We start from the raw sequence: 21,880 nt of genomic DNA, 5'->3' as shown, positions 1-21,880 counted from the left end.
GTAAATAATAATTAATACTATTACAAAGATTTATTTAATAATTTCAAGAGATTTGTAATCAATTTAATTTTATTTTTATTCGAGCAAGTACACCTTTAATAGCGCTAATAAAATAAGTTGCTTTCATAAAAATAATTGTCGGCAATTGAACAACTTCAACGCTTGTTGCATTCACTGTTGATTGACCATAAAAAACGCGGATTTTCCTATTCTAAGCGTTCAATAAAAAGTACTCACTTCCTTCGTTCAACTGTTCTGCTAATTTGGCATTCTGCATTTTAAGCGACTGCACAGCGTGCTAAGCATAATGAATGCATTTGGGGGACTTTTTGGTTAACGGAAATAAAAAGGATTCACACGAGAACTGGGCCACAACCCTACGCTGGATTGAAATCAGTTTTTAAGTGATTAAGTGATTCACTGCCGAAGTGTTATGTCATTCGTCTGCCGCTGATAAAGGGATCTACCAGAACCCGTAATTAACTGACTACCAAAAGATAATTGAATTCCATAAAAGCAAGCCAAAAAAAAGGTGTGTCCCAGCCCATTTAAATAAACCCGCTGCTCTCCCATTTGCATCTGCGTCCGTTTGTATCTGGTAGATGCAAAGATTCATATCTGAGCCGTGCTCACTTCGCACCCGAGTCACGTTTCCAGACCGAAACGTCAGCGGCCGTGAGGAGGCATCTTTGGAACCGGCTAGTAGTCGGCTGACCTGAGTTGATTCGACCGATCTCCCGCATCCGGACTTCCCCAAAAAGAAAGTGTGACGCATCCGCGATGTCAGTTGAGCGATTCTACGAATCGCATTGCTTGTCGGCAACAATGTTCTCATTTGTTTTTGTCGATTCGCGCGTTGTTTGCTTTTTAAGGCACACTTTGTGACGCAGTATTGCACAGCAAAAAATCCCAGAAACCCGATCGCTTTTGAGTGTTGGTTTGCATCTGAAGAATTTATTTGGTCCGCAAATTACGAAAGGCTAACCGATTAAAAAGTAGAAACAAAAATGCATAAAAACGTGGATAATTAAAGGATCATTAGCGTTGATAACTCCTTTACGTACTCACTGATTAAGACCCAAATGTCCTTAATTATTAACACTCGAGCTCCATCAAAATGCGGTTACACTCTTCCTCTTAGCTATTTACGAATAAAAATAGTGACCACTAGTTATTAGAATCTGCATGCTGAACTTACTGAAGATTGAATTTAGCATACTTCTATGCTCTACGTGCAATGGGTATAACTATACATTCAATTTAAAATTTAACTTTCTTTCTGTGCACATTTACAGAGGCAGTCGAACTTGATTTCGCCACGAGAAGTATTTCCCTAAACAACTCGACGCGAGACAATTTACTGTTAAGAACAGCCGGCGGCTATCGAATCGAACAATTCGACTGCTTTCGCATTTGGCTGATCGATTCTTTTGATGTTGTTGTGATCCGCGACTGTGACTTGGCCTTTTCAGATTAGGTCCGCTTTGTTACGCATACGTCGCGTTGGACATGACAATGACAACGACGCTTTTTGTCAACAGGCGTATCAAACGTATGAAATCATAACCATCTTAATCGCAAACGTGTGGAGTACCATGCGATTACTTGCAAAGAATCTGGTCCTGCACTTACGGAAGTGTGGAGCACTTCCATCAGCTGGACAGCTGGTCCAATTCTAATTGAATTATGCGGCCGATTAAACTATCATTAGAGCTGCAGGCCGAAACCACTTGATCCAGCCATATATTCGTATCACCGGATAGTGATCTTAATGTATAGGCGTGGTGGCGGAGACGGGCCACTGGTCATGTTAGATGCTAATTTGCAAATGTCGCAAAATGTAAATAAGGCGATTGTAAAAAGTAATCAAGTTTATTTATGAGCTCGAAAACACCTGAAAACTTTAAAGCCCAATAATATTTCCAAGATTATTACCTGTGTCATAGCCAATTTTAATTGGTATTTGTTAAGCAATTGAAGCTAACCGCACCCAAAAAAAGCTTTTTAAATTGAATTTGGAGCCTATTTGGCCCATTATTCTATCTATGCCGTTTAAAAATAAAATAAAATTCGCAAAAAATATTTAAAATCGTAAAATATATTTAGCTGCGCATAAGCGAAAAGCAACTACGCTATAAAATTTCGTATTTAGTAATTATACCCGTTATTCGTAGAGTAATAGGGCATACTAAATTCGGCGAAAGGAAGGTGGACAGGCTGGTGACAGAAAGCGCTTCCTAGTGATTATACATATAGGTATATTCTTGATCAGAATCTCTAAACGAGGCGATTCCCGACTTCATCGATAGGGGTATCAAATTCTAAAAAAGACATCTATATAGTGCTTAACTTTCTAACGATTACAGTTCCCGAGATCTGGATGTTCATACAGACAGAAAGACGGTCGGACATGGCCAGATCGACTCGGTTAGTGATAAAGTAATAGCCAAGACATACCAGATGATAGTCAAGAATATTTTTAGTCAAGTATATACTTATAAAAAAGAAATCTGTTACATCATTTTCAATCTACGAGTAACGGGTATAAAAATGTGTTAAATGGGAATTATGAGATTCATTACACTACCATTAAAGATGCATGCCTGATCGACCTGACCATATATGTACATATTAGTGGTGACAAGTTGCAGCCACACCAGTCTATCAAGTTTTACTCAAAACCCGACTTGTGTTAATTAACTAATTGGAAAGATTGGATTATTAAGATATACTCGCTATCAACTTTCCGGGCTGATTGCATCTACTTAATCAAAAAGTTATAAAAAGCACCTGAGAACCGATTGAACAGGCACAGGCGTGTTTGAATTACCAGACATCGATAGATAAGAAAGTGATTTACAATACTTCCATCGCCGTTACTTGAGGGGCAAAGGTATATTAGATTCGTTGAAAAGTATGCACCAGGCCATAGAAAGCGTTTCCGGCCCAATAATAATAATAATGATCGTGGTCAAAATGTTCTTCCTGCCCTGCCCGTTCGTCTGTCCGTATTGACATAAAAATCCTAGGAACAATTAGAGCTTCAGGCTTATGGTTAGTATACAGATTACTGTGATGGAGGAGGAATATGTACCACGTTTTATATTTGTTAGTTTAGTATTTAAAAAAAATAATCATTTTTACTATAAAACATATAAAAACTGGTCTGAAAAATATCCCAAGCAGTTGGAACAATCAAATTTCCTAGCTTCAATGCTTATATAATGCAATGTGACTGCAAAGGAAAAGTGAAAAAGTTCAATTGTTTAAAAAATACATATTTTTGTCAAAAAAAACTTAAAATCCAAATTTTTGTATTTTGAAGGTGCAGTCGTCTTTAATAATTTACCTCGTAGGTAATATTTCTCATTGATAACAACGTAATTTCAACTACCCCCGCTGCGGTTCACGAATTTAATGCGGAAATACCCAAATTTTTAAAATGATTTAAGTGTAAAACAAGTGACAATGCTATAGTTGAGTTTTCCGAGTATCGGATACCCGTTACTCAATTAGTAGAAGTGCGAACGAGGAATTTTAACATTTTCTAGAAATTGGGAGAAAAAATATTAAAATAAATTAACTTTAATATAGTTAATCATAAATCATTAATAAAAACATTAAAAACTATCAAAACATTTTCCAAAAGTGTGGGCGTGGCATTTTTTGGTGGTTTTTAGGCGTTAAAGTGGGTCTTTGCTGCGCCTAATCTCAACGTTCTAGCTTTTATAGTCCCTGAGATCTCGATGTTCATACGGGCGGACAGATGGACTCGGCTATTAATCTTAATCAAGAATATATTTACTTTATATAGTATGGTCGGAAACGCTTCCTCTACCTGTTACGTACTTTTCAACGAATCTAGTATACCCTCTACGAGTAAGGGGTATAAATATTTTATAATTGTGAGCTCTCTTGTAGATTGCATATACATGTATGTAACTGTTAGACATCGGCCTGGAAATCGGTAATACCGATATGGAAAGTCTCAGTAGGTATCTTTGGTCTGGTCAGAGCCTAATGCGCTTTCGGTCCGGAACTAAACCAAGGGATTAAACTATTCCCAGCCAGGATGCGACACAATGTGGCGATGCACATAGAAATTGTAAGGCGATGGCTTAAAAAAATGCACGGATCAAGAATTAGTTTGGCAACTATGAGGCCCTATTTTAAGAAAATGCAAGATTTGCATTTTGTGCATCTCAATCAATCAATTTAAATGTAAATTACAAATCTAGTGTCTCGACTATTAGATACTTGTTTATCGTTCTCCCCGCAATGAGCTTCATTCACTACATTCTTTGCTCATAACTCATTACGCATTATGGGCAGAGACACTTATATACATACGTTCCAAATATAATATAATATAACAAAATATTTACCTCCCAAAATGCATCTACAGTTGTTCCACTTTTTGTAATTGGTACTTGGCTATGTTCTTTTGGTTAATTTGGCCACCAACTACCGTCGATTTCGCCAAGAAAAAGCACTAACTCACCACATGTTGCAGCCACCTTTGCTGATGAAGTCTATCGAATTCCATGAAATGGTAATTAACCAATTATGTAAAAGGCTCGGATACTTTGGATTAAATCCCAATGAACTTTTCGAACTGATCTCACCTACTTAATCAAAAAGCAATAAATGTCACCTTAAAATCTAGCGATCAATTTAGCGTGTTTAAATTACCGGGCATTGCTTGATAAGAAAGAGGTTTGTAGTGCTTTTATGTCAGGCAATGGTTGATTTTCGAATCTGATTTGTCAAGGACTAGGACAAGGCCGTGAAACCACTATGTACCCCATATCCCAACATGTAGCTAATATCACTGGTTTATATAATATTCGTATTAAAAACATGAATTATAAATGTGCGCTTGGAATGCTAAGTTTACTGTTTATTTTAAATGTATGCAGATCGATAAGATAATCGCACTTCGACCCCCATAATATGCAAAAACAAAAAATTATAAAATACCTGATTATATTTGAAGCCATTTCCGATGTTGCATAGTCATGTTCAGGTACAAAAATCGGCTAATCAAAAGTGTCCATATATTACTAATCCTTATCGCAGACGCAGACCAGCACCAGACATCGCTTATAAAAAGGGTTGCTTTAGTCCGGATGCGAATTATTCGGTAGTTGAACGTCTACAGAGATGGCGAAAGTCTCAGTAGTAATACTTATTTTTGGCCTGGCCGTAACCAGAGCCCTCGACTTCGGTCCGGAACTAAATCAAGGCATCGAACTAGATGCACAGGAATACCAACGCCTGAACAAAGTTCGTCACTTGTCAGAGCAGTTTTTCAGTCACTACAAAAATGTAACTTTGGACGACTTGGTGCCCCAAGGTCGACTTCCCACAGTCTCAGATCTACAGTGCTACGCGGACTTTGCTCAGCTGACCGCTGGATTGACCACTGGCAGCCTTTGGGCCTACAGAAGTAAGTGAGAGGCAGTGTGCTGCTGTGAACAGAGGTATTAAGTACTTTCTGTTCAGTGATTGACTCCTGGGGATCCATACCCTCTGGCATCCTGAAGGGACATCTCAAGGACCTGGGTCACTACGACGAGTGCATTGACATCGAACAGTCCGTGGCGTCGGGCTCGACTCTGCTGGGAAAGTATTGCCTGGCCAGTCTGCCTCTGCAACAACTGCTGGGAAACGCTGGCAGGATGATGAATGTCCAGACGGCGGTTTGCTTTCCCTCCTCCTGCTCGGCCACCAATATGGACACACTTCTGCGACGAGTCCTGAAACAACTGATTGGCTTGGAACTAAATGCAAATCAGAATTTGGTCAGTGAAAACTCCTGCAAGACTTCCGAGCGTGAGGCCTACGATGGAGGGACCATTGCCGCAATGTAAGATTTAAATTAAGTTTGTTTTACTTATTAAGCTGCAATCCCAATTTACAGCGTTATTCTATCCGTGTTCGGAGGCGCAGTGGTTGTTTCCACACTTTACGACTACTTCGTGTGTGAGGATCAAAGTAAATAGACCTCATTTTAAGCAGAATCAGTTGGTAACTTCTTTAACATACTTGTAGATAAACTGCCTGCTATTCTAAAGGTGTTCTCTGCACGTGCAAACTCACGATCACTTTTTCGCATCACCACCAAACCCAACCCCAACGTGATTGAGTGTCTGCATGGATTGCGTGGAATGTCCTTGATCTGGGTGTGCTTCGGTCACGACTATATTATTGGCATCACATCTCCCAACATCAATCTTTACGAAGTGTATTCTGTGGGTAGCGAGAAAGTCTTTTTAACGCGATTCGATTGCTTACATTAATCATTCCTCAGTGGGTTAAGACACCTTTTATGGACGTAATTAAGGAGGGCGTTTTTGCTGTGGATTCATTTTTCTTCATTAGCGGACTGCTGGTTGCGATGGTGGCCTTGCGTTCTATGGAAAAGTAAGTCGCTTTCCTCACTTATCCCCGTCCTTTCCACAGTCTATCATATTTATAGGGCCAAGGGAAAGCTGAATATTCCATTGATGTACCTCCATCGCTACCTTCGCCTGACGCCCATCGTGGCAATATCAATATTGCTCTACTGGAAGATACTGCCTTATTTGGGCGACGGTCCGCTGTATGGCAATTGGAACTTTGATAGCTACGATAGGTGTGAAGGTAACTGGTATTGGACCCTGCTCTACATTCAGAACTACGCCACCGATTCCGAAGTATGTCTGCATTCGCTTCATGGGTGCACTATGATAACTTTTCTTTCTATCAGTGTCTGGCTCACACGTGGTACCTGGCCATCGATATGCAACTGTATATCATTGCGCCCATCCTGTTGATTGTTGTGTACAAGTGGGGTAAGAAAGGAGCAGCAGCTGTTCTGCTTCTTTTATTGGGACTCGCTGCCTACTTATTTAGCATTATTGTGATTAACAATTACTCTTTGTAAGTACTCGCGAAAAGCTTAGGCTTCGCAGCCGATTTTCAGTATAACCAATTTCTCCCACCTTTACACAAAAAATTAGGGTTGGAGGTGGAGGTGGTGGCGGACCAGATGATTATTCTGAGGACCTCGAACACTATACCCACAATCGGGCTTCCGGATGGCTGGTTGGCTTCCTGTTCGGTTACTTCCTGCATACGATCCGTGGAAAGACGATCAAGCTAAGTCGACCTGCTGTCTGGGTAGGCTGGATCACATGCTTGGCCCTACTATTTACCTGCATTTTCGCGATGCATCCTTATGGCATGGGCAAGACCAACACGCTTTCCACCCTTAGTGAAGCCTTCTACGTGTCGCTCTCCCGGATCGCCTGGCCCTTGGGTCTGAGTTGGGTGGTCTTTGCCTGCGTCCAAGGATATGGCGGATTGGCCAACTCCTTCCTCACATCACCATTGTGGCAGCCTCTGTCGAAGCTCTCTTTCTGCGTCTACATGGGACATTTGTTGATCCAAAACCTTAATGGTGGGCGCACGAGAGTTAACACCTACTTCTCAAACTACGATATTGTAAGTTTTATTTGTCTATGCCTTAAAGTTATCAGCTGCAGTGGTTCTTTTTCTTACCAGATGCTGCGCTTCTGGCAAGACTTTGGGTTTTCGGTCCTCCTCGCTTATGTCATGTACATTTTGATCGAAGCCCCCTGCGGCGGACTGGAGAGTCTGATCCTGCCGAACCGAAGACCAGCTCCCCAGCCAAAAGTGCAGGCTGCTGAGACATCTCCAGAGATCATCCCATCACCTGTTGACCCAGAGAAGCAGGCTCCGGAATCGATCGCAGCCGCAAGTGACGGCGCATTGGCATCAGCTCCTCCACTAGACAGCAAGACTCAACTGCAGGCTATCGAAGGAAACGAAACTTCTTAGGAAAATCTAACGGATAAAAACTAATATAGAAGATTAGTTATATTTAAATGTACTCGTAGTATTAAAAATACAATGAAAAATATTTTTTCATTTAAAGAGCTTGTTTTGTTTACTGGCCGTTCCCCTGGTACATGAGAACCAGAGATATCGAAAGGGATCTTAATATTCCAAAGATAGGCGATGTACTGAGGACCCATGCGGAAAGATACATGCGGCGACTCGGTTCCCACCCCAACACCCTGGCGAGAAGGCTTATCCATCCCCCGCGAAAAAGAAGGCTGAAAAGATTCTACCCACATGATCTCCCATCGAGATTATTATAAATATTTTTTTTAGCTTAATTTGTAAAGTAATGTATATATTGCCTATGCCTATGCTGTAGGATTTTATGTAAAACCTAGTAAAGCTGCCACATAGGTAGCAGTAAACTTGTTTAATTCCAATTAATAAAATTTACAATAAATTAAAAAAAAAAAAAAAAAATGTTTACTGGCCATCAAAAGGAGCTAAAAATAACTTAGATAATTTGACTAAAGTGAAGGTATCGGTGTGAGTTGATGTACCTAGTCTACCTAATGATCTACCTTCGATATATTAACCTGTTCCCCACAGATAATATCCTAATTTGAAGTCCAGAAAATAGATATTAGTTATTGTTGTACCCAATCCATAAAATGAAGCAAAGGAACAGTCAATTTTCCTGCAAACACGCATTAAGAGCATGAAGACTCCTTGTCAGTTGATCAGAACGTGACTCACGAAGCCTCGGCACGTTTGAGTGGGTTTTAACTGAACTTAAATGATAGCTATTTATACTAATAAATTGCGATTAGCAATTTTCACTTGAATTAATAAAGACGAAGAGGTTTAGTGCTCGGTTATCTGCAGCCAGAGTTGAAAGGCCTCTTGCAAGTGCATATCTGATTGAATTCTAAAAACTGAAGTATGAAGTGTCTGGGGTTCGGGAAATCCAAACAAGCAATAATATTTTGATTGCTCATTTGGTTGCTTATTGCCCTGATAAAAGCCAGTCGATCATTTCGCCAATTAATGTTGAGTCGGCTCAACAGCAGCAAGAAGGAAATTCCGTTTATTGTTTTCGTGAAACGACAGACCATTTGATTAGATAGAAAAGTTTTCTTGACCAAATGTTCAAAGTAACACTTTTTTAGTCAGATTAACATTTACAAGCACGTGCGGAAGGTCATAAACAGACAAAGCAACACTTTCAAGCCTTAAAATTATTAGTTTATCTCAATCAACAAGATCGGTACATTTTATAAGTGCGTGTTGATCTAAAAAAGGATCAGTGATTCAGCAATTAGTACGATTAGTTCAAATTCTAAGACTCTTTTACTCACATAAGAAACTAAATTATTTACCAATTTGTTTATTGACTTCTACTTTAGGTCGAAGAAATAAAACATAAGTGTATCGCTTTAACATGATAAGACTAGTGATTTATTGTTGGTAAATAGCTGCGATTAGTTGTGGTACTTAAAGCCACTTACTATTAAAAAACTTGTTCTTTAAGTTTTAAATTATGGTAGCACCTTAATTGAGAGCTTCGTAAGCTCATTTAATTAGCGATAGTGTGTAAAAAGGGATTAGGAAAGGTAAGGATAACGTGACTCTTTGCAAACAGATAGTAGTTGAAACCATTTGCTTCTTTTACTTTCAGGAAATATGTTCTTTAGCTTCAGAAATTTCCTATGTATGTATGTACTTATGTATACTGTACATGCCCATTTCAAGTTTGACACTGTCTGACCTTTCATTTGAGTTGGTTTGTTGCGATGAGATTGATGGGTATCCATTGGGTACCTACCGATCAGCACACAAGGCATTGCATCTTTCTAAGGGCAAACAATAATTCATGTACATGCTCCTTTGGTTTTTGTCCCGTCAACGTATAATCACCGATCTAGAATCCTGATTGTCAACAATCCGCTACTCGCTCGTTTCTTCTCCACTCGTTGGATCCTTGGTGCTGGCCTTACCGATAATTATCAACAAACGGTGCGCGTTATCGATAAATTTGGCTTACGGTGCACTTATAATTTCATAAGTTAGTGGTGTACTACAATGAAAATCCTACAGCGCAATATCCCTTGGTAAATACCTCATAAAGTTTCAGCTTTAATCTATACTAATATACATATATATGTATTTAAGTTATTTGTGTTTTACTGTACATTTTAAGGCATTCATTCGCAACTTATTCACTTATCATACCTCGTAACTTAGGTAAAATTATCCAAGAACGGCGCATTTATTATTAATTGTAAGGTATATATAATAGTAGTCTAACCAGCACCACCCTGTGTTGCTTGTGATTGCACGCCGGCACTTACGGGCACTTCATTCAGGTTGCGTCATAGACCTCGGCAGTGATTACCCCGTGAATCTACACACTCCCCCGATCCAAACAATGTCCAATTACCAGGGCGCTTTGGTGCTCCATTCACTAAAGCCCCGCAGAGTGCTTTTCGCGCCAAAATTACAAATTGGCGGAGGGAAAGCCGGGCGGAAAAGCTCTCGGCTAGCTTGAGAAGGGAGCTTTTCCGATTCCAGCCGAGAGCTTTTGGCAGTTGTTTTGGCCATGCCGGCAAACACAGCGTATGAAAATTGTTTGCTAGAAAACCGCGCTGTTAGTCTTTTGGAAAACCTGACGCCGAGCGGTTGGCCGGATCATTTTCCCTTTTGCGCGGCGAAAGAAAGTTTCGGATTCGAAATTTTGGAAAAATAGAATTCACGCGTCTGGGGTGACAGGTGCATCTCGGCATATACATATATATAATATATTATCGTCTTTGTGGGTGATGCCTCTGGTTCTCCAAGCGAGCGGACTTCACTTTTCTGCTGCCATTAATGTCAACACCGATGTCAGCTGGCTGCGGTTGTCGGCGGCGTCGTGTTAATGCTTTTAATTACATGCAAAACATAAAAAAGTATTTCGTTAAGTGTTGCCGTGAAGTTTGACATCGGAAATTAATGCACTTGCCACCGCAGGCATTTCGCGGGGGCCGACGCACCAGTTCCACATTCCCGATCTATATTCTATGCCGATCTTGAGTTTCTGCCGGTGGTAAGTGGTAAGTTTTTCCACCTGCGGTGCGTCAACAAAGCGATGGTCTTGAAAATTTGAAAAGTAAATTGGGCCTACATATATGCAATGCTGATAACTGGTTATCTGCCTTGAATATCGGCTGAAAAGGCTTTCCCCCTAAGGAAGAGTTCTTCTTACCAAAACGGATGTTTTGAGTATTTGAGAAGAAGAACATAAATTATTTAGTAAGCCATGAAATTTACTTTTGCACCTTCTCTCGAATGATTAAAGTTTATTGCGTATTTTTGACACTTTCGAGTACTTTAGAATCCCACCTCTGCGCTAATATAGACTGCCACATTAACTTTTTGATCGAATAAATGGAAACCAACGACTTGCCGGCATTTGCATACGCGTTTCCATGGTTCTGTACGTTTTTCTCAATAGCCCCGACTATGCGTTGAACCGTGGCTCAAGCATCGTTATTAATAATGTTTATTTTGCTGATAATATTGATTTCAAAACATAAACATTGACAAATTAATGCCACTATTGAGCGTACGCAACCGCCAAGTCATGATCGTCCTCAGCTTGCTCATCGCTATGGTTTCGACGATCAAGATCGTGATAATTTCGAGTGGGCTCTTGAAACCGCACTCGAAAAGTGTGGCGAACTGAGCTTCTTGAATTTCTCACCCCGCACTCCCTGCGCAGCGACCTTGAGCCCCACTCGAAAGCCCAAGCGATGTCGCAGAATTTTGAACTCACGTAGTAGCCTCACGTTCCCATCCTGCAGTGCTGCTAGTCCAGAAACAGGCGAATAAGTTGTATAAATATGGGGTTTTATTTGCTTAAGAACACATTTCCAACACCCCATTGATAGCAACACCCGCCCAACGCGCACCCATCGGCGGCTCATTAAATAAATGCAACATCTGTTGGCGCGTTTTTGGCCTTTTGTTTACCATTCGTATTGCCGCGCAAACTTAATGCCAAACATATTTAATACGCACCAGGTCGACTTAGCCCGGCTCAGTGGAGCTTGTTTATAAATTTCGGCCCATCGAAAAGCCGTGCGTGGGCGTGGCACCGCCCCAGAAGTAGCAACCAAATCCGGCCCATTATATCGCTCACAGCCCAGCGAACTTGGGGCAAATCGGATAAGAGAGAGCGAGCGGCATAAGAAATATGAAAATTTATTGCGTATACGCCAGCGAGGCCGGCATATCGTTTTAAGAATTTTCCGCCTGCATCACAAGTTGATTGGGCTTTGCTATTTTGGTCAACGGGCAGAAGCAAAGACGCAAAGACGGACACACGCAGAGACGGGCAGACCCATCATCTCGAGGCCCAGTTCCAAATCAAATGTCTTTATTTATGCGAGTATGAATTGTGATTTATGCGCTCGTCTTTCGTGTTGCGATTTTCTATCTGGCCGCCTCATTTTTTGCCTAATTACGTACTGCTGGAAATGAGAAAAGCCAAAGAAATCAGAGTAGGAAAACAAGCGAAAAGGAAAAGTATGCGGTCAAACACGTCCACGTCGGAGCTGTCCACTAAAAAGCCTGAAGATGAGGGGAAAATTAAGTCAGTCGCTTGTCCATTTGATTTGCCAGACGCGTGTGTGGCGCCTTTCGATTTTTTGACTTCGGTTTGAATTTCTGTTTTCTTTATTTTGCTTTGTATTTTTTTTTGGAGCAATCGCGATCGCGTTTGCAATCGCAGGGACGCCGTCTGAATAAGAAATGCCCGCCGTTTTGGCCGCTCACGGACTCACTGACTCACTAGCTCAGCCATAATAAACAGCAGCCACGCCATTATCGGCGTGAATTTCTTTTCAAAATTTAACTCAACTGTCACCCGCAATGCAAATAAAAGGTGGGTCTGCCCCCATACAAAAGGGGGTGGTGTTTCGATGGGCTGGGCGGCATTTCCAGTGCAGCGTTTGCTTAACCCAAATCGAAACTATTGATGATTTATCAGGCTATATAGTTTTGGTGCCCGCACCGTATTTATTTTGTTAAAAATTTGTACTTTTACTTTCGGTGTGCGCTAATTCTTTTTTATGGTCGAATTCTCGATTGAACTTTGGCGAGTGGGTTTCTTTATGTTTGGAAAAACAAACAAGCACTGCCAAAATGAGCTCAGCAATTAAGTTTAACGATTATGAATTGTTGAAAGGGCACGTGCAGAGTGGGGTTCTAGCGGGGATTTCAGTAATTCAGTATTTCAGTAATGCGTGTTTAATTTACTGTCAACGCACTATTACTGCACGGAAAAATATTATTTACTCCCCGAAGGGTTTTAGCTAAACATGAACAACAGTGTTCCTCAAAACAAAATAAATGCTAGCATCTGAGAAAATATTTAAGTAGCATCCGTATTATGTATTTTCGAATTGCTTAAATTTCTTTATTCAGAGATTTATTGATTATTGATATTAATTTAAAGTAAATTAATTGCAAGAAAATCTATTAATATTTCAGTTCAATTAGGGAGGTTTGGAATTAAAGCTGCTCGATTTCATGGGAATTGCGTATTGAAGTATAAATAAATTCTTCCTCACAGTCATTATAAGCGAATCCTGCACGTGGCGCAGAGGAATCGACGGCTGTTAATTATCCTGCTTGTTGTCACAGATTGGGCCTAATTCGATTAATCCGTAACACTTCCCTTGCGACTCCCGAAGCCAAGTGTAATTACCAATGCCCGGGAAACAAAGCCATAGCCACAATAACAAATAATTGTATAATCATTATCGACGAGAAAAAACTCCTCGAGGGGAAAAGGGGGGGAAATCTCCCACACACTTTCCACATTTTCCACATTTTGCCATTCTAGCCCAACTGCCTGTTTACTTTTCAGCCTCTTGAGTGCTGACTAAGAACCATGGCTATCACTTTTGGCCTTTGGCGGGGAAGTCTGAGTAATTCATTAGACGTACATTGTGCCGGGGCATTTGCATAATTATGCAATCAGTTTTGGCACACTTACACATTAGGCGCAGACTACTGATAAACAAGGCGCTCCTGGGCCCGAAAGATACACTTCGCAGACGGGGACTAGACCCAATTTGATTAGCACGCGCATACGGGGCGAAGGCCTCCGCCTTCACCTCCACCTCCACCTCCACCTCCACCGGAGTTCCCCGTAGTGCTCCGTACGTGGCCTCTTAATCATTGCTTGTGGGAACCTTTGTTTTCCCGCCCTCGGCGCTTCGCGGCTTAATTAGAAGCCAAATGTTTGCCACTCGGCAAGGTCGTTTCCCGGCTTTTTGCATTCAGTTCTTTTTTTTTTTTTTTTACTTTACCACACGGCGGCACATGTCTCGCCTTTTGGACTGGTGTTTATGATAGGTCTTATTGGCCATTTGTATTCCTGCGGGGTCATGACTCCGAGATCAGCCAACAAATGGGTTATTAAGTCTGTGCGCCCTCCAGATAAATGATACCGGAGAGCGCTGAATGGGAAAAGTTTGTATGGTATGGAGTGAAATGATGGAGCGAAGTTGACATCCGACCAGCTTTTCCGGCACCCTTGTCAACCCGTTCCACGACCTTTGTCCCCTTTGCGAGCGCCACTCGTTGAGAACGCCTCATTTGTCATGCAAAGTGCGGCCATATGGCCACTTGGAAATATGCTCCCTCATTAAGTTCTATTTATATGCAGCCACGCTTAACTAAACAATTAGCACCGCCTTTACTCGGGAAGTCACTCCTTTATTTTTGCCTAATGGCACATGTTGCCAGTCAATTGGCCAATTAAACGCAATTGTTTTGGTTGTTCTGTGATCACTACCTGATTTCCACATACACCTGCACCCGAAAGCACACGCATATTTATAGGCGTTTGCTTCGTGTATATTGATTTGGATTTGGGCAATTAAAGCGATGAGGCATCTGCGTTTGCGTCTATCAAAAATCAATCGAAGCACTACTAAAAGCACTACTAAGAGAAACAGAAAAGCGAAGAAACAACAGTAGCTGGTGAAAACCCAAAGGCAAGCCCCTTTGAATAAACTGCCAGACCATTTTTCACGCCATTCCTGCACATATAAATTTATGCATGCCTATTTTCAACGAACCGTTTAGATTATAACCCGCTCCGCCCGCGCGCTCCAGGAAGTCCCAGTGCGTCCTAATCCCAATCCCTGACAAATGAGCCACACGCCGAGTAACAACTTTCTTCGTCATTACTCTCGAATTGTTTCTGGGCGCATCAAAATTGAAAAACTGTGAGCACCCACGCAATCCTGGCGAGCTGAGGATGGGGTGAACCGATGAAACGATTCCCTCCCCAGAAACGCCGACCACTTGTTCCGCAGTTTGGTGCCATTTCCGGATTCATCTTCGTTCGGATCGAGTCCCCTTCACATTTATTTTTGAGCAGCTCAGATGCTCAGCAGCAGATGCCGCTGCTCTGGTTGTTCTGGATTGTATTTTTGGCTTCTCTCGGGCAGTTTCATTTGCAATTCTAATTGCCTGCAGAGTCGCCTTAATTGAAAGCCAAATAAAAACCGGTCGAAAAGATTCGGGACTCTCTCACATCATGCATTTATAAGAGGAAGTGAAGGCAGGGAGCTCCACTTTACGAGATTATTGCAATGTTCCATCTATAAATAAACAAGTAGTCTCTATTAACAGTCCTATTCCCTTTTTAACTTTATTTTGTATCGTTCTGATTTGTTTTTTGATTGTTGCTGCTCGATCTGCAGTTCATAATTATTATTTTGTAAATTAAATGTATCGCCTTGATCGCATTAACATGTTATTCCAGTTTTCTCATTGATAAATAAAAGCGGAAGTGAATAACCCCATACGGTTATTTGTTTGTCCGCTCACTGGGAGTCGATTGTTTTGATGCACTCATTCCTGGACAACCGTCGATTTATTTGGCCAGAACTGGGGTCCCAACCCATTAAGGATTGGCGTATTTCATCAGCCATAATCGTTAAGTATAGGCAGTAAAGGCGCGGGAACGGAGTCATTCCCGCTGAGAGCTGGAACTCAGTCCTCACACTTTTGTCGATGGTTTGCGAATTCTAAATTTAGTGGCCTGGCCAGCTGGCATCGGCCTTCTTGGGTGATTGCGACCGCCCCCGAATTTCATCATGCAATCTGCAGTGAAGACGACACTCTGGATAGATCCAGACGACTGACAGGGCGTTTAATTTACTGATAAATATTTTTATTCCACAATAAATACATTTTTCATTACGCACTTGGCAAACTCGTGGCCGTGGTCGGCAAAGTCGTAAAAACATAGCGAAAGCCAGCAGCCGTGTTCGCGTCCATTTCCATTTGTGTCCTGCGGTCATTATAATGTTGTGTTTGCATATTAAGCCACCGGATGGCGTGTTGGTGGTGGCGGCCAAGGGTCGCTGAACTCGTAAAACATTTGGCAGGGCCAAATATGAAAGTCAGCCAGCGGTTAACTATGCAGGCAGCCCATAAAAATTTCAGCCAATAAAAGGCGACAATTGCTAAGTCCAAGTCTAAGCACTTGGCACTTGTCTGCGGAATTATCAGCCGTCTCTTCGGTGGCTCAGCTTAATGCAGTTTTAAGTTCCACTCATTAGACGCTGACAGGTCGTAGGTTGCTCCCCCATTCGTCACTCTTCGAGGACTCCGGGTGAATTACCCTTCTGTCCTTCGGCTGACGTCAGCAGCAGAGCCACGCCCCCAAGCCAGCGGTGGGCGTCAGTGTCACGATGACAAATTAAGTGAAACAGCAAAGAAGAGTGCAGCCAAAGGCATGGGAATGTCAAAGGCGGACTGGGGACCGCCCAAGTTTGCTTAACAGCCACTTCAGTTGGCGGCAGGATGCGAGTTAGGACCAAGTTAACGATGCGGGGCCACGCACCGCTCAATAATTCTGCGGCGGAAGTGCGGCAAGCGCCATTTTTCAATGCGCAACGGAAATGACGGGGTCGAAGTCGACCGAAGCCAGAAGGACACGGAGTGCAGCTCATTCCAGCAAAGGGACTCAAATAGCACACATGCCAGCTTATTGCATTCTTCAAGTGAAGGAATGGGGATCGAACTGGGAGCAATTCCCATTTGGCACTGCGAAATGCGATAACTTTCAAGGTTGGCCAAATGTTAAATACGCATTAGTGGTCCATATTCAAATGCCACATGATACGCTAAGCACACAAAGATACAAACACTCAGTGAATGGAAGCAATTAAAGTGTCTTTAGCTCGGAGCATGTTGGAGTTTCCCCAGAGTATGGTCGGGAATATCGGATCAGCTTTAGTTTTAATGGGAAAATATAGCAACAGCTGTATGCCCATATTTAAAAACGAAATCCTTATTCATGGTATCTAATCATATTAAGTTCATTTCAAACTAACTAACAAGTGGTTAAGGTCGTATTATTCTTCACTTTAGTAAATCCCTTCTGCTGAATGTTACAATATTTATTATGCATTTTTGGGGGCTATTCGATTAAAAATCGCGTGGTATTTTCTAGTTGAGCCAGTGCCAGTTCATTCCTCTGCTCTATTTACAATATACACGAAATCGTAAAACAATAGCTAGTGCTATCTGCGCTATATGACCCACCGACTGAGACTGTCCGCCCATCGGTCTGCGCAGAATGTGTGCTGTATGAATTCCCATAGCGGGCAAATAGACAAACAAGTCCCAGAAGGTATGGCCCATACGGGGGACGTTGGGAGACCAGCTGCAGAGTTTCCCGGCCCGCGGCGATGGCAATGGCGATGGTGATGGCGTTGGCCACGTCGATAGCGAAGTCCGTGGGCAGTCGCATCTTTAGCCCCTTGGTGCGGAGTCCGCCGATAAAACGCCTGCTCCGGCCAATGGCTTATCAATGCCGGGTCTTGGGTGAATTCTTGCAGCAACAAGCTCCACTATAAAATTACATTCGTCAGGCGAGAAAGAGCATGGGGTGGGGGGTCGGCTGACAGGGCGAATGAGCAACTTGAACGACTTCAAAACAGCAAGCACATTCTCCCGCCAGATAAAGAATTCTAGCTTTAGAAAAACATTAGTTGAACGACCGACCCATACGCCACTGTGTACATTTATACACACATAAACTTACAGTTCAGTCCCACAATTTAAGATGCTGTGCCTGAGTAAAAGAAATGGTTTTGATTATACACAAATTATATCTTAAATGCGTTTCTGGTTCAAAATAAATTATTATTTGTTGCTTTACAAATTCTTCATTACAAGCCACTTAGTCCTCAATCTTCATCCAGAGCACACACTATTTTTTTTACCATTGCTGTAAGCCACGTTTCTGGCCATTGTTTGAACGTTTAGCTTACTTACTGCGGACGAACAACCCAACAAACAAACAAACAAACAAAAGACGAACTAACAGAAGAAACCGACCAACGGTGGCAGTTACAGTAACGAGTATCCAGTATCCAGTTGGAGGCAAACAGTTGGGATGGTAAAAGGAGGGATTTCCCGTCGCAGTCGCATAAATAAGTGAAATCGGACAGTACGGACAAAGGAGTTAAAGCTGGGTGGCAGAGCCAACATCCTCGACTCCGTGCAGCAAAGTTCACAGAGAGCAATCAGGTCCAAACTCGCCGAGAAACTGGCCGACTTTGGAATCCGCGCCATGAAAATGTAATTCCCAATAGCGTGCCGAATCAGTCAGCCATTTCCATTTAAATTCCTGACTGCCCAAGCTGTCTCTGCAACTATTTACTGAGTGAAAAAGCGTACGTTGTTTAGGAACAACTGACCGAAATATAGGAACTTTTTGAAGCTGAATTTAAAAGAGCGTACTGTAGTCAATTTGTGTATGCTACCCAAATATTTTTGATACAAATTGTGGATTTTTATTGAACAAATATGTGAAATACATGTATAAAAACAAATTATATGTGTAACCTAATAAAATAAAATGCATTTTAGGTAAAATGTAAATCTATACACAATGCTTTTGGGCTATTTCTTTCTACTTCAATAAAATTTTTAAAGTATGTAACAGGTAGCAGGAATCTTGATCGGAATCTTGATCTCTTGTCGATTTGGTCTGGCCATGTCCGTATGTTCGTCCCTTTAAGATTACTATTTCCTTGATAATGTCTATTGCTTTTCCAACAAACTGTTCAAATTGTTTCCCACTTGCTGAGTGACAGGTATCTGATAGTCGAGCACTACAGCGATCTCTCTTGCTTAGGTTTGAACATTTACCGCCCAATTTAGCCCTGTGTAGAAAGTTGTGTACTTTCTCCAATCCTGCAGTAGCCCAAACATATTTAAGAAGCTTTTGCCCATGCTAATGTGGCTAATTCGGTGGGGAAAAGAAGGCGACGTTAATGCAGCCGCACTAACGCTGACCCAAAAATAGCCCCTGCCTTAATTGCCATTCAATGGTCAATTAAAGGGACATGACTGTGGGACATGACCATCGACATGTCAATTTCGGATTCGAGGGGTTTCACACAAAGCCAATTGGCCACCCCACCGAATTCCGTAGCCAAAACATCCACGTTGGCCACTTTGGGTGGGTTCAATTGAAAAACAAGCTTTTGGTTTTACGGCGCTTTGTTCGCCCTTCTCTTTTCGGCGTTGGGCGACGAGGTCCTTGTTTCAGGCATTCAGGAATTGGTTCCACACGAGCGACGATCCGGCATGCGAACTAGTTAGATTAATTTAGCCAGAGTCACAAATACAATTACGAAGTCATTTCAATTTATTTAGCGTGCGACACCCTCGGCGAGAATATACAAAGGGCCACGCTGATAGGATGCGGTTGCTTTGGGGGAAATAAATGTTTTCTAGACCGCTTTCCGCAGGATATTTCAGAGACTAAGGTAGCTGATTCCTTGCTAGAAAGTTCGAAATCACTTTGACGGCCGGGCTTTCATTTTTTCGCCACTTTTTTCACGCCTAGCGATTTGTCAAAGGGGCTGCTAGGGCACCTACTCCCAATACCATCCCATGTATCCACTGGCTTGACTATTATTGAACGATAAATTGATTAGATATGCGTATGTGCGTGGGTGTGACAACTTTCTCAGACTTTCCCTCTGTCGATTCTGATACTGATACTTCGGCGGCTGATTCTTATTGCCGCCTCAAATTGCCATTTCAATGTTAATTTTATTAGGGTGTCAGCAATAAATTCCGTTCAATCTTAAATACCATAAAAAGCGCTAGACTGCTAACACTGCCACATGCCCATACACACACTCTCATTTGGGAGTCCTTGTACAAGAAAATCCACTCGGCCCCCCGCACACAAGCACACACCCTCCGGAATGCAGGCCCATACGCTCGATTGCCATTATCGCCAGCCTACTCGAACCTTATTTAAATCACAGCCAAAAATGATGCCAAGATGGTGTACACACAAAAAAACGTCATTATATCAACTATATGTCCACTTGTGCTAAAAGTTCTATAAATCACTTAGTCCTCAAAAACCTGGGGTGAATACTATGTGTATACTGAAGCGAAAGGATACAAATCACTAAAAATAGCTGCAATTCAAATGGGATGCCCCAAATAAAATATTTCATTGCACACTTTTAGGCACCCCTGCTATTACCATACTCAAATATTCAAAATTTTCTATTGTGCGCATTTTTACCCTGAGTCTTTCTGCTCACTTCCACTCAAAGTCCGCAAGTTGTCCATCAAATGGCCGCTCAACACTCGAGAACTTGGGATTTGGGCCGAAACCATAAACCGTTTTAAGATTTACATGCAGAACTCGCATGTTTGTGGCGGCAGTTGTTGGCTTCCTAAGCATGTATATATGTATATAATATACCTATATTTGTTGGTTTTTGGTGATGTCCGTTTACCCAGCCATGTGGGCAATATTGATATTGATGGGCATGGTCACAGCTCTCAGGGAAAAGTTTGAAACGATTCATTTGTCTTTCTACATGACCAACTCGAAACTTTCGAAACAATTACGCCCAGCAAAATGGCCAATGGAAACAGAGCCCATCCAGGGATAATCCTTCGCTCAGCATCGTTAAAGTCGCATTTTCGAGCCAAATGTGACACAAACTGCCTTGTTATGTCATTCGGGAGACATTGAACCCACAGCCCATTCCCCATTCCGCCCGGAATCCTGGCCGCAACAAAGAGTGAGCACAGCTTGGTTCAGTTGGAAAAAGGACGAGATGCAGACCCCTAGTCAAGAGCATCCGGACAGGAACAATCCCCAGGAACTGGCCAATATGGTGTGCGCATAATGAATTTATCAAATTAATCAAAATGACGCTACTCAGGGTGATCCTACACCCTTATCCCCATCCTGCACCCCACCCACTAAGCCGCAAACAAACACCGGAAGCCTGTGTTTATGCGTCCCGGTGTCCATGGACAGTCTCGTCCACATCGTCGACGGTCTGTTCAAGGCCCTGTATGAGCATAATATAATTAAGCGGGTTGCGCGCCGCAAAGATGGGGATTTAATAAAGCCATTTGGCTGACAACAGCCATCCTCATTCTCCTCATTCGCCTGATGAGGATGGAGATGGTCAGCACGATGGACGCCATCGGCGATAATCGTCGTCTACTGGGCGACCCTGTCACCCGAGATTGGAAGCAAGCATTCTCTCCAGGAGCGGCGTTCGGGGTTTAGCTAAGAATATAGTTAATATTTAACTATTTCACAATGGTGTGTGATGATCAAATAGAGGCTTTTGTAAAACTGAAATATTAGGACCATCTTTAGCATGTCTCATTATCAACGTTATGGAATATTTTAGCTTCTAGACACATCCTTTGTTTTAATAAAAGATATGCAATTTTAAAAGTGAGGGAACAATTTTGAAAAAGGATGATGAAAAATACAAATAATGTTGATTATAAATTTTGGAATCTTTTAATATGAACACCCGGTTAGCAACTTAACCCAGGCCTCTGTCCTCTTGGCTTTGGTTTCGGTCCAGTGCCGTTTGGTCAAGAGTGTCTTTCCAAGGCGGACGATGAGCTTGTTCATGGCGGAGCGGAGATGATTCTCTGCTGGGGGCCGGAT

At 42.1% G+C, this 21,880-nt stretch overlaps 1 protein-coding gene across 1 annotated transcript; it reads left to right on the top strand.

Annotated features, from left to right (window-relative positions):
• The first annotated feature begins 5,163 nt into the window (after nucleotides 1-5,163).
• LOC122621789 (nose resistant to fluoxetine protein 6) lies at nucleotides 5,164-7,845 on the top strand. Its single transcript, XM_043799766.1, has 9 exons — nucleotides 5,164-5,449; nucleotides 5,506-5,869; nucleotides 5,924-5,997; nucleotides 6,055-6,254; nucleotides 6,314-6,426; nucleotides 6,482-6,698; nucleotides 6,752-6,924; nucleotides 7,005-7,488; nucleotides 7,549-7,845. Exons 1-9 carry the CDS (start codon nucleotides 5,164-5,166, stop codon nucleotides 7,843-7,845), a joined length of 2,208 nt encoding a protein of 735 aa, XP_043655701.1.
• The last annotated feature ends 14,035 nt before the right edge of the window (nucleotides 7,846-21,880 follow it).

Source organism: Drosophila teissieri, chromosome 3R, assembly GCF_016746235.2.
Source record: "Drosophila teissieri strain GT53w chromosome 3R, Prin_Dtei_1.1, whole genome shotgun sequence".
NCBI lineage: Eukaryota > Metazoa > Arthropoda > Insecta > Diptera > Drosophilidae > Drosophila > Drosophila teissieri.
Note: the sequence above shows the minus strand (reverse complement) of the source record. Positions and strands in the feature narration are given on the sequence as shown.